This window comes from Ambystoma mexicanum, chromosome 1p, assembly GCF_040938575.1.
Source record: "Ambystoma mexicanum isolate Mex_15411 chromosome 1p, UKY_AmexF1_1, whole genome shotgun sequence".
Classification (NCBI taxonomy): domain Eukaryota; kingdom Metazoa; phylum Chordata; class Amphibia; order Caudata; family Ambystomatidae; genus Ambystoma; species Ambystoma mexicanum.
In genome coordinates this window covers 1,384,011,797-1,384,026,008 of record NC_090921.1, presented here as the reverse complement: position 1 = coordinate 1,384,026,008, position 14,212 = coordinate 1,384,011,797, and the positions used below count along the sequence as shown (strand labels likewise).

Here is a 14,212-nt window from a genome sequence, read left to right as displayed (position 1 = left end):
GTTTGAAAAGCATAGGACTGCAGTTTGAAAGCCTAGGACTGCAGTTTGAAAATCCTAGGACTGCAGTTTGAAAAGCCTAGGACTGCAGTTTGAATAGTAGTTTAGCCAGTCCCAGGATGTAATCGGAAATGTACCCGCAAACCACTGCACATTTGCCTTAGGCTGCTGCCACAGTACATGCTGTACCTTGGCTAAGATGCCCCCTAACATCTCCGCTCTACTTCTGGACGGGCTACTGTGGATTGTGAGCAGAAATGCAGGCGAGGTGAGCGTAGATGATCTAGAATACAGTGCAGGCGGCATGAGGTTTACCTTTGCAATGGTTTTCATCCCAGGGGTAGGCGCAGTTTTGCACTCCGTTGCAGACCAGGGAATTGTTGATGCACATGTTGCTGTGGCAAAAGAAACTGCTTCCTGTGCAAGGAGCTGGAAGGAAAGAAAGTCAGGTGAGTAGAGTTCAGTCCATAGAAACATAGAAGTACTGCAAGGGTACAGGGAGAGACAGAGGGCATCCTTTTGTGTGGTCGGCCTAATTATAGAAACACTTGCCTTTGAACTATGCACCACTTGTGCATGAACTGGAAGAGCCGGGTGGTATAATGCATTGGATGGTGAACAGCAACGACAACAAACGCTCTACTTAGAACTGCACTTTCATAGACACAGAAAAAAGATGCAGAGCTCCAGAAAAATGCATTCATACTTGGGTCTCTCTCTCCTGTTGCCAGTTTGAACTATGGCACTAGTTGGTAATTGGCCAAAAAAGCACATCATAAGAGGCAGATTGTGCTCCTGAAACTTCTGCAACAGACTCTAAGAAAGACTGTCTCCAAAATCTGCATCATGGAATCCAGCCCATTATGCAAACGAATTGTCCAATCACAATTGTAATTGTTTATTTGTAAAGCGCTATACACAAGTGAAGTGCTTCAAAGCGCTTCAGAGCAGAAAGGGAACAAGGGAATACAGTAGTCATTTGTAGGCCTTGAAAATTCTGAATGATCAAAACAACAACAACTAGCATCAGGAGTGTTGCTAGGTCTGGAAAAGATCCGGGGCTACGCTAATGCTAGGAATGTTGGGACTTGGGGCTAGCTCACCTTTTGGTTGTAGCCGCTCAGCTTCTATCCTGGGCTACACCCAAAAGACCAGGGGCTATAGCCGCTTCAGCCCCCCCATAGCAATGCCTCTGACTAGCATACTAGGCCAGAGGCATATCTACTAGTGTAAGTGTGTGACAAGGAGTTAGGAGAGAAGGGGGGGAGAGGGAAAGGAACATACAGAACATAAACTGCAGTGCTACAGTACTAGGCCCGGTGATATTTCAGATTGCTTGGTGGTTGGTCATCCAATGCGCCTATGCATGAGTATTTCAGGCACAACCAAGCAAGGGAGGGGAGAAAGAGGGAGGACCGGACAGACAGACTTGTTAACACCTAGTACATTCAAGGCTGTGCAAGTGCGCAGAACCGGAAGTTCGAGGTAAGGGGAGGGGGACAAAGTGCACTCAGTCCAGCAGGGGCCTGGGTTAAGTGCAGAGTGGTTGCCCCCCTCATGGAGCATATTGCAGTAGTGCCAAGCAGAGTGCAGAGGCCCGGAGGCAAGTGAAGGACCTGCGGAGGAGACTGGGGCCCGTGAGGCTCTGGAGGTGCACCAGGTGACCTGTCAGCAAACTGAGTAGGTTGGGGAAGAGAAAGAGGGAGGGAAGAAACAAGGAGAAAGGAGGTTAGCTGGGGAGAGGGAGAGAAAAAGAGGAACAGAAGGCAGGAATGTACTGCGCACTTTGCTTGGGCTGATTTAAAACAGAGTGCTGGGCCATTCTGGCCTCCTCATTGGCAGTAGTTTGCTAGTCGGGAGCGTCTCCCGTTTCTTTGATTTGCCCAATCAGAGAAGAGGGCGGGCCTCCACCAGGCAATCCCTGAAGCAGTAGCTGATGGTGAACTGCGGCGTGTCTGCCGATTCCAACATCTGTTTCTGCTGTACATTAGCCGGATAATCCACCCGTCCCTAGCACTAGCCACTTGCCTGACCATTCTGATGACTCTCTAGGGGGGCAAAATGCCAGGTAAGCAGTTCTACTTGAAACAACAAGCTTTTCTATTTGTGCTGCTACTATACACCTAAGGGTACATAGGAAAATGAAAAAAACGTTTCTTATGTATTACGTATCTTTTGTTCAAGTCAATGAATGTTCACCAAATTCGCCAAGCAATTGATCCTGCCAGTAAGATAGCTCAGCGGGTTGAGTGCTTGCTGTGGTGATCTGCAGGTCGCAGGTTCGAGTTCTGGCATGGCCAACTCAGCCTTTCATCCTGCTCAGGTCGATAAATGAGTACCAATTTCAGTTGGGTGATGTTGTATGTAAATATGTTCTCTGTAGAGCGCTTTGGATTAAGGCACTATATAAATAACACATTATTATCCTGGCAGAACTCTCATGCCAAATTCATAAACGTTTTCATGTTGAAAATATGTGTTTTTTCCATTGATTTTTCAATTGTGCCACCAAAAACATGTTTTCGCACGGCAAATCGCATAATTGTTACCATGAATTTTAAGATTTTTACCACATTCCTAGTCCTCACGAACTCATGCTCATCGCAAAAAAATGTAAAAAACCAGATCAGCCAAACTCAAGAAAGAAAAGTAGACTTACACAGTAAGACTGTAAAAATTATACGCACTTTGAAGTACAGTACATGCGCATAACATAGACGCCGTGACCCACAGCAACACACTCAGAATGATATGCACAGAATAACCCATGCATAATAAAACTCAACACAATCCTATAGACAACACATACATGGGCCACGGCATGGCCATTAATAAAACGCCTGTTCATTATACAATGGACATTGCAAACTGTTCATTTACAAAGGCTTAAAGCCAGGAGTGGTTTCCAAGGGGAGGTCGGGATTCGAACCTGTGCTGTGCTAATGCTTCCAAGACAAACGCGTTGGTGCTGAGCTATGCTACCTCAGCGAGGATTTGATGCAAATCATTTAGGATTTAGGGAAGTATTGAGAAGTGATGGTGCAGTGTGAGTTGAGAGTTAATTTGTCATGTGCTTACTTTGTTTTATTAAGTAAAGATTTATTTTCTCTTTGTCACCCCACCAGCCCAGAACACAGCCAGTGACCTCCATTTCCAAACCCCAAAATATGCCAAAGAATGACACAAAAATGGCAATTACCTCAGAGGGAGCAGGAGAACCCCCATCAGCCCAATCTCTCTGTAATGACATGCTAACCTTCCGTCTGGAATGGGTCTGGAGAAGCGAGGATGTTACACAGATTGATTGGAGACAGTAGCCGATGAACCCTTCCCACCGTTGGAACCCACTGCTGTTTGGATATCAACAGACAGAGGGGTCTAACGGTCGGAAGGCAGGACACACACCCATGACAACCCTAACGGGAGAAGTAAACAGGAATTAGTTCACTTCTCCTCTGCTGATCAATCCCAATAATCTATGGGAAGGTAGACCCAGCTCTTGTGCCGGAGTTGTTTCTTTAAAAGACACGGGAAACGTGGGTAGAATAGAAAATGCCCTGATATATAGCAGTAAGGCCAGACCTGAAATGACAGGATAAGCACTATAAGCAAACAGGATCAAGAAAAAAGGAACACAAAGAACCCTGAATTAACTACACCTTTCCCTGATGTGGAATGGTTAATGTTGTACTAGTCCATGGGTCCAGTAACAGCAAGGCCTATTCCCGACGGCACGGGTACGCCTACAACAAAGTCTATGACAAGAATCCAAGTGGTGCACACCAAGGACCTATACCCGACAGCACGCGTACGCCTACAGCACTTAGCTGCATAGCGTCTCTAGTCCTAGTGATGGGGACAGTGGTCAAAGAAATCCTTGAAGTGTGACAGGGTTATTGGTGTTGCAGGTGACAGGTGCTGGCTGGGGCAATATGGTGATGAAAACCAGACGAGAGTATTCAGTTCTAGAGCCTGGTGCAGAAATCAGGTAAGCACAGGGCAAGGCAGTAGCAATCCAAGAACTAGAGTTAAATCCAACGCTTCGGCCCCGCCGGACGTCCTGGCAAGAGTACACTACTTCAAGGTCAAGGAGGAGATCATGCAGGAGGCTAGGAGCTCCCAGCGAATATAGTTCAGGGACACCCCAATCTCCCTCTACCAAGATCTCGCCGCCACCACACACCTCAAAAGGAAAGCACTGAAACCAGTGACGGAATGGCTGAGGGAAAAGGGCGTATCATACCAGGCTTCCCCACAGCCCTGATTTTCACCTTCAATGGGAGCATCCGCCACATACGTAAACTGCATGAGGCTGAAAAACTACTGAACCCGGCAGCAGGGGAAGAAGCCAGCAACGAGGAAGTGCCCTCAGACCAAGAAGACCAGCAGAACTCTAACCGGTCCTGGTCCCGGGTGGAGAGGCGCCATCGAAGAATCAGGGGACCCCCACTCAAAGGCAAGTGCCCAAGCAACGACGGCTAAGGTGGGGCGACACCGACACCCAGGTTCCCCCGGAACCAACAAGCATCGCCAAAAACCAGACGCCAGCCACTAACACTGGACATGCACCGAATTCCTTATGTAAAACAACACTTCAACCTCGCATACAGCTTTCACTGCCACATAATAGAGGCCTAAGGGTCTCATCCTCAAAGGACTGCGTTGGCCCAGCCGGAGACCCCGTTGGTCGAAGGCTGGCCCAGTTGACCAAGATTTGTGTTAATGGGGGGAATAGAGGGGTGGACACCGAGGGGGGGACAGACCCCCAACACAGGTCCCAGCTCACCTGGCAGCCGCCCGCACAGGCTGGCAATAAGCGGAGCATGATGGTGCCCACTAGCTGCAAACTGCCCACACTGAAATAGGGTCATCCATTAAGAACCTGACCATGATCACCTGGAATGTCCAGGGCCTCAACTCCCCCAGGAAACGGAAGTCCGTGGAACACTGCCTGACCCAGCTGGAGGCGGATGTAGTCTTTCTACAAGAAACCCATCTCCTAGCCGCGGACGAACAGAGAGTCAAATACCAAAGGTACCCTAAAAGATACTTCGCATCCTCTGGCCAGAAGAGGGGAGGGGTGACAGTCCTGCTCAGTCAATCAGCGGCACTGACAAAGGTCACGGTCAAACGGGACCCCAAGGGCAGGTTCCTAATGATTAAAGGCCTACTGGTTGAGCTCCCAATAACCATCATAGCAATCTACTGCCCAAACGAAGCCCAAGAGCGCTTCCTACGTAGGATCCTCCCAGTCATATCGTCCTTTGCCGAAGGCAAACTACTTATCGGAGGGGACTTCAACCTCACCCCGGACCCAACTATTGACAAGACCTTGCCGCCCACTGGAACAGACTTCACGTAGGCACTGGGGTTCGAGGAATTCCTAAGAGAGACAGAGACAATTGACGCTTGGAGGCTGGCGAACGACAAGACTTGCGACTGCACTTTCTTTTCGCATGTCCACAGGGGTCTCTCCAGGATAGACCTTCTACTCATCTTTAGCTCGCTGTTCCCAAGCATCGTGAACATCCACATCGGCCTGAGAGTGATCTCCGACCACGCTCCAGTCATAGCGCAGCTCCAGACAGAAGGCCTACCAAGACAGCGAGACAGAGCCTGGAAGCTATAGGACTATCTCCTCAAGGACATTGCAGACAGCCAGGAGTTGTCGGAAGCCCTCACTAACTACTTCACGGAGAACATGGGGAAAGGGCCTACAGACGCTATGGTGTGGGATGCCATGAAGCCAGTGATCCGAGGGGTCGCCAGGAACTGTTCAGCAGCACACAGGCGCTGGCACCAGCTAAAATCAGAAGAACTGGAAACGGAGGTTGCACAGAAAGAGGCAAACCACAAACAACGCCAATTAACAAGGTCATGGAATGAGCTACGCAAAGCTAAAGTATCCCTGGAAATGCACCTGGCAGACCGTACAGCCAGAGCGTTGACATACAGGAAGCAGTACTATTACCTGAACAGCAACAAAGCCAACCGTCTACTAGCACATAAGCTCAAGAAAATACACACCAGGAACAACATTGCAGTCCCACGGAACCCCATGCTGCTCTGAGGCCAAAAAGATGACCATCGAGACCGAGCACCATAGGAAGGTAATGTCAGGGAACCCTACAGAAGCGGCAGCACACGCCGCCTACCTTAGCACGATCCCAAGGCCACCCTGCCACCCACAGATGGACACTCTGGAAGACCCTACATCCGCAGAGGAGGTGTCTAAAGCGATCCGCTCCATGAAAAACACGGCTCCTGGCCCAGACGGGCTGCCCGCGCCATTTTACAAGAAATACAACCACATCCTGGCCCCCCACCTAGCTTCACTTTTCAACACCTTCCTCGAAACTGGCTCCACCACCACCTCCATGGTGGAATCGGTCACAGTTTTGATTCCAAAACCAGGAGCAAACCTAAAACTTTGCGTCATTCCGCGCAATTGATCTACTGAATGTAGACTCCAAAATCTTCTCGAAGTTACTGGCACGCAGGCTCACCGGGCTCCTCCCAGACCTCATTCACCCGGACCAAACAGGGTTCATTCCCGGGCGCAACACCTCGGACAACATCAGGCGCACCTTAAACATCATTGAGACAGCCAATAGAACTGGAGAAGACCTAGTGGTGGCCTCGCTCGACGCACACAAGGCGTTCGACATGCTGGACTGGGGCTATATGAGGGAGACTCTGTGTCGCTACGGAATTGGCCTGAAATTCTTGAAATGAACGATGGCTAACTATCAGCACCCCACCACAACCCTGAGGATCAATGGTGCCGGATCCCCAAGAATCAAAATCACCTGAGGCACACACCAAGGCTGCCCCTTGTCGCCTCTTGTCTTTGCCCTGTCAATGGTGTCGTGCGCCTCCAGAATCCGACAGAACCCAGAAATCCTAGGCCTCAAATTCAAGGACGATATCTACAAAGCGGCCCTATACGCCGACGATGTACTGCTAACACTTACGCAACCAAGCACATTCCTCCCTGCGCTATGGGAGGAGCTAAGCAGCTTCAAATCAGCATCAGGGTTCTCAATCAACCTCACGAAGTCCACTGCACTGGGCATCAATATTCCAAGTGCAACGCTGGACACTGTAGCGGCCTGCCTCCCAATCCCATGGGCCAGATCCCACTTAAATTACCTAGGCGTCCGCCAACCGAAGCTAGCAGAACGCACCTACAAACTAAACCTCCCGCCCCTGCTGAAGGATCTACAGTCGGATATGGCCCGCTGGCAAGATCAGGAAATATCCTGGCTAGGAGGAATCGCAGCATTCAAGATGAACTTGGCCCCTAGACTGCTCTACCACTGCCAAGCCCTCCCGGTAGCAATACCCAAACAAGCCAAACAGAAACTGCAAGCAAATATGCTAAAATTTGTTTGGGGGAGCAAGAAGCCTCGAGTAACCAGGAAAGTCCTACTTAGGAGCCCCGGGTCCAGAGGGTTGGGAGTCCCTGAGGTCGAAAGGTACTGCCTAGCCGCCCACCTCTCAGCAGCATTCATGTTGCAACCTAGCATCAACAAGCCCCGCTGGCTAAAGCTGGAGGAGGGCTGGAGCCAATACCCACTAGAATCCCTCCCACATATCACATGGCCCAAAAATCCCCCTAACGCCGGGCCCCTCTCGACCACCAGGAACATGGTAAGCAGCTGGAAACAGGCGGCAAGGAGATGGAACTACAGGAGCATGGTGGGTCCACTCTCTCCGATCTGGGAGAACCCGGTCTTCACCCCAGGCCAAGGGCAGAATGTTTTTTCTAAGCGGAAGGCGGGCAGCCTGCAGCGTGTAGCAGACTTCTATGAAAGAGACTCTCTACTCACCTTCGTGGATGGCATGAGAAAATTCCAGGTACCAGAAACCGAGAGGTTTCACTACACCCAGCTCCGTCATTGGTTATCACATGACTTTATGAGAATACATGGGCACAGAGAACTGACAGCACTGGAGCTCACGCTAACGACAACCCCACCCAGGGGGAAGATTTCCACCCTGTACAGGCTGCTGGACAGGGCAGACCCCGACTCTAAGGAGCCCTACATGACACGGTGGGAGAGAGACCTAGGCCATGAACTAGACAGGACCAGGTGGGAGCACATCTGGAGAAGAACACACAAGATCTCTAAATGCGTAACGAAGAAAGAGGGAGCCACACTGTTGGAGGGGCTGCACGGACACAGGAACGTTGTTCCACCTCCTCTGGGAATGCCCGAAGGCAGAGAAGTTCTGGACGGAGGTCCTGGAGCAAATCCGACAGATCACAGGCCTATCAATACCTTGGGACCCCAGGAATATCCTACTGGGAGACACGGGAGAAGGACAGTTCCCGATGACCGGCAACCTGGCGGACCTCTGCACACACCTACTGACGGCAGCCAAGATTTCAATTTTGTGTGGAAGTGTGGAAACTTCAGGAAGGCCCAGAAATCCCTGTGTGGTGGGTCAAATGCTGGGACATCGCTGAAGCTGAGAAAATTGCCGCCATTCGCCTGAGCAACCAAAACAAGTTCCACAGCACCTGAGGCCCATTCCTGGACTTTGTGGAAAGATTCCCGGGAGTGGCCAGACAACCTCCAGCACTCCGCTGGCTAAATAAAATGGACTAACACCCTAGCGGCCCCCTGGACCGGCACACATGGCTGCCTACCCTTTCGCAACCACAGCACCCATACCCTGTAACTTCGATCTGAGACTGACGCAACCCCTCCCCCGGACCACCCCGGAACTCTTCCCCCATTTTTCCCCCCTTTCGTTTTGTCTTTTTGTTCCTTTTACCTCAGTTGAGGCATGTTTTCTTTTTCTTGTTTACTATGTTTTACTCAAAAGCATGTCACAAAGAATAATGAAGCCTCTGTTGTTTATAAATGCCAATAAAATGTTACATTTAAAAAAAAAGAAGATCCAAAGAGTCCTGGTAACGGGCGGGCGAGTGAAGAGGACCGAGGATGAAGCAAAGACAATCCAGGGGACGGGCCAGAAGTTCCGACAACAGGCAAGCAGGAAGTACCGAGGACGAAGCAGAAGCAATCCAAGGAACGAGCCAAGAGTCCTGGTAACGAGGGGGTCAATGCAGACAGAGGATGAAGCAAGGCAAATCCGTGGAGAAGGCAGTGTTCAGATAAACCAAGAAAAGCAAAACGAAAGCACATAGAAACAAGGAAACCTCCAAATTCAGAAGCACCGAACTGCAGCAGAGGCGGTGCTTAAATGCTTAGAAAACATGACTGCAAGTCACGTGAGCGGAACACCGGATTCCTAGTCCATGCTAAGTTAGGTAATGTTAAGGCCTCAAGTCTATATAGTACTTCCGTGCAAAAGCATTATTTATACTAACTGGATAACTAGAGCAAGTGGGAACCCTGCCTGTGCCCTGGCAATTGTAGATATTTGTACAGCAAGCGGGTTGACCCTGGGGGCTGTGGCTTTGTTTTCAATCAGCTTCCCGTATCCAGAAGGGGTGACTTCAATCCCCAGGTATTTATATGCTGACGTATAGTTAATTATGCCCAGGTCTGTCTCCAGTCTTGCCCTATGTACCCTCTTGTTGGCTATGAGCATAATCTGGGTTTTATCAAGATATCACTGGATGCCACAGCAGGGGTCTTGCATGATGCTTTTCCCATGTACCTTTTTATAATTTGGTCCACATTCTCGGTCTACACACCTAGCATTCCAGTCCCCACATAACATCAGTGGGTTATCAATTGTCAATTCACCCCACTGCATTACCATCAAATCTAAATAATCAAAAATTGCCTCAGAGGCCACAGATCCCATTGCATATGTCATGAGCCCTTAATCTTCCACCGCCCTGAGGTCTTGATCATGCAGGGATAGTACGGCGGGATGTCAGTTGGGTACGAGAGCGTCTGCCTGATCTCAGCTTCTTAACAGTGTCCTCCACCAAAGGAGCACCCACCCTCCGAGAGGCAAGAAAAAGGGACAGCAAATGAGGAGCATGAATATGGGACTCAGGCTCCCAGGTCCGGTCCTCGGGACCATAGCCCTTCCAATCAACCAAAAAATAACGAACACCCCGACGGGTCCTGGTATCAAGAATGGACTGTACCTCGTATTCATCCGAACCCGGCACTGGAGGAGGAGCAACAGGGGTTGCGAGATGAGTGCTAGGAACAAACTTCAGGAGAGACACATGAAAAACTGGATGAATGCGCCATGCCAAAGGCAATGCCAGTTTCACAACCATCGGGTTGATGACAGCAGTAATTACATATGGACCCAGAAACCGAGGTAGAACGGCTCTACGTCCAGGCAACCAGAGGTTCCTGGTACACAACCACACTCACATGCCTGCCTGGTACTCCGGCGCTGGACTGTGATGCCGGTCAGCGAAGGCCTTGGCGGCATCCTGGGCTTGCCTCAACTGACGTTTAACATTCCTATGGACTGTAGTGAGTTCCCTAGCGCAGTCTACTGCCGCTGGATTATGAAGAGACAGGATGGTATCCAGAGGCAGAGCACGTGGGTGCTGGCCATATAGAGCAAAGAAAGGGGAAGAACCGGTGGATGTGTGCGTGGAGTTGTTGTATACAAATTCCGCCGTGCCCAGAACAGACAACCATGTCTCTTGATGCTGAAGAATGAGACACCGTAAATACTGTTCCAAGATGGAATTGAGACGCTCCGTTTGCCCGTCGGTTTGTGGATGGTATGCACTGGAGTAGCGGTCCTCAATAACGAAGGACGAGGTAAGAGCCCTCCAAAAGTGCGAGGTAAATTGTTGACCTCTGTCAGATACAATGATTGAGGGAAGGCCAAAGAAACGGAACACATGCCGTAAGAACAAATCAGCCAAGGCAGGAGCTGAAGGGAGACCCTTTTAAGGGACAAACAGGGCTACTTTAGTAAAGAAGTTGATGATCACCCATATTGTGTCGTAGCCCTGAATCAAGGGCTATTCCACAATGAAATCCATGGAAACCATTGTCCATGGACGAGAAGGAATCAGCAATGGGCGCAACAGGCCTATAGGTTTGGAACGAGGTGCCTTGCACTGGACACAGACCGCACAAAAAGAGACGTAAACGGCTACGTCACGCGACATGGAGGGCCACCAACACCATCTTTGTAGCAAGTCTATGGTTTTTTGTGTATGAGGATGGGCAGAAAACAAAGAGTCATGACACCAACTCAAGGCAGTGTGACGAGACGTGACGTATGACAGAAATAAACGTCCTTGGATATAAGGGAGGTCATGAATGATATCCAGATTATACTCCTGAATCTCAGCCGTTTGCCCGGATACCCATCCCTGAAGGCTGTTGCGTAAGGAGGGTTGAGGAGTACAGGCACATGCCACCTGGTGCGGAAGCAATAGATTGCCTTCCGGTTTAGCCACAGAAGAGTCGCCATAGATTCGAGACAAGGCATCTGCCTTTGAGTGCAAATGACCAGGGCGATACGTGATCACAAAATCAAACATAGAAAAGAACTCGTGCCAACGCGCAGGTTTTGTGGTAGTACACTTAACCAACTTCATGGCTGGAAGTTTCCTGTGATCTGTGTATACTTGGATCGGATGTGAGGCACCCAGTAAGTGATGCCTCCATTCTTTGAATGCGTCCCAAATGGCCAGGAGTTCTTGCTCTGTGACTGTATATTTCTGCTCGTAGGAAGTGAGCTTTCTGGAGAAATAGGCTACAGGATGAAGAATGCCTGTGTCCGCAGACTGCTGAGACAGAATAGCCCCTACCGCAATACCCGAGGCATCGGCTTCAACGTGGAAAGGCAAGGCTGGATTCGGGTGCTGCAGAATCGGAGAGTTCGTGAAGGTGGATTTCAAGGTCAGAAATGCCCGTTGAGCATCATCAGACCACAAAAACAGCCGTTTGCTGCTTGTTAGGGACGCCAGGGGTGCCACTACCTGGGAAAAAGATCTTACAAAACGGCTATAAAAGTTGGCAAAACCAAGGAATGATTGGAGTTCCTTCACAGTGGAAGGCGTGGGCCAATCTGGAACGGCTTGGACCTTGGTTTTGCTAATTTTAACGCCTTCAGTGGTTAAATTGTAGCCCAGGAACTCGACTTCATGTGCATGGAAGACACATTTTTCAGCTTTGGCGAACAAATGGTTATCACGTAAATGCTGAAGCACAGATGTAACGTGTTTCACATGTTCGTGGTAGTTGGGTGAGTAAATCAGAATATCATCTAGATATAGTACTACGTATTGATCCAACATATCCCAAAAAATGTAATTCATGAAATTTTGGAAAGTAACCAGGGCATTGCAGGGACCAAATGGCATGACACAATATTCGTACAGTTCATAGCGTGTTTTGAAAGCCGTCTTCCAATCGTCTCCATCTCGAATCCTAACTAGGTTATAAGCACCCCGAAGATCAAGCTTAGTATAGATGGCAGAGGAGCCCAGCTGGTCGAGAAGGACTGAGATCAAGGGAAGGGGGTACTGGTTGCGAACGGTGGCTACATTCAAGGCCCGATAATCGATGCAGGGCCTAAGGTCTCCTTCTTTCTTAGGCATGAAGAATAAAGGAGAGGCTGTGGGATATTTGGACGGGCGGATGAACCCCGTAAGCAAGGACTTCTTGATATACTCCTTAAGAACCAGGTCCTCTTTCTGTGTGAGAGAGTAAACACAACCATTAGATATGTTCTTGTCTGGTATTAGGTCTATCGGACAATCATAGGGTCTGTGGAGTGGTAGCTGGTCAGCAGTCTTTTTATCGAAGACATCTAAGAAGGCCTGGTATTCCTTTGGAACTGGAGTGTTGGTAACAGCCCCAATTACCTTGGCGGTGTCCAGAAGTGAACAACACAGATTGGGCACCTTACCGACAGCATCAGATGAGCTGTAGTTGTCACAATACTCTGTTACAAAACAGATCTCGTGTTGTTGCCAGTCGATACTGGGATTGTGTTTAGTAAGCTAAGTAAGTCCTAGAATGACTTGAAACTGCGGGTCGGCGATCAAGTTGAACATGATGATTCCATGTGTCCAGATTCCGTAGTCATGACCATGCTGTGGGTGCACTCAGTCACCAACCCTGACACCAAGGGCGTGCCGTCGACCACATTTACCACCTCTGGTGTTTCCTTGGGAACTGTGGGTATGCCCGTATCCCTGGCATACTGAATGTCCATATAATTGCCCATGGCTCCAGAGTCAAACACCGTCAAAGAGGCCCAAGGCTTGTTGCCTGAACAAGACAAGATGACTGGATAAGCAAACCGAAATAAGCACTTGAGAGGTTCAGGATCCCTGTGGGACTGAACTCGGTACGCGGGTCCCATCTAGTGCCGAGCTCTGAAGTTTCCCAGCTTGGTCGTAGGAGGCTTAGTACAAGAGTGTATGTAGTGGTCTGAGGAGCCGCAGCAGAAACATAGATTGTTCTTTCTACGGTTTTCTCGTTTCGTAGATGACAGAGGGCCCCGTATGGCTCCAACTTGCATGGGTTCAGGTTCAACCCCCACTTCTTAGTCCGAATGTGGAGGAACATAGGGAACAGGCCTTTTCTCCCCTTTTCGTTCGACTTTTCTGGCATCAATCTGAAGAACCAGGTCCAAAAGTTCTGGGAAGGCAGTAGGCATGACGGGGACAGTGGAGAGAGTGTCCTTTAAAGATTCAGACAAACCCTTATAGAAAACGGCAGCCTTTTTGTCTTCTGGCCATCCAGTCTCTGCCACCAATTGATTGAACTTGGCTAAGTAAGTGAGAAGTGGAGTATCGCCCTGCTGGAGTCCTAGCAACTCCAAATCAGTTGCTTGTGTTTTATAGCACATGTCAAAGACACGGCTCATGGCTGTGATGAAGGCATCGCAGTCGTATAACATAAAACTGTTGGTGTCCAGACATTTGGTAGACTGAAAACTGGTCGAAAGACATTTGGTCGACGCAATTTGGTCAAAAACCAAATGGTCCAATTTTTTTTTATTTATATATATATTTTTCGGGTTTTTGTTTTTAAAAAAAAGGGTTTTTTAGAAAAAAAAAGGGGGTTTGGGGGGGACCCCCCCCCAAAAAAAGGGGGGGGAAATAAAAATAAAAAGAAATTCGACCATTTGGTTTTCGACCAAATTGGTTCGAGCATTTGTCCAGTCGACCAATTTTTTTCGACCAAATGTCTGGTAACCAAAACTGTTTTCTTCTAGCAACGGGATGGCCCAAGCAGCCGCTGTACCCCCTAAATATGAGAGCACGAACGCTGCCTTCGTGGTGGAGTCA

General features: G+C 49.3%; 1 protein-coding gene across 1 annotated transcript in view; it reads right to left on the bottom strand.

Annotated features, from left to right (window-relative positions):
- Positions 1-14,212, bottom strand: part of NETO2 (neuropilin and tolloid like 2) — a 530,310-nt gene that overhangs the window by 54,283 nt on the left and 461,815 nt on the right. The window contains exon 8 of the mRNA XM_069607060.1: positions 313-426. Within this exon, the coding sequence (XP_069463161.1) occupies positions 313-426 (114 nt within the window). The remainder of the gene's footprint in view (positions 1-312; positions 427-14,212) is intronic.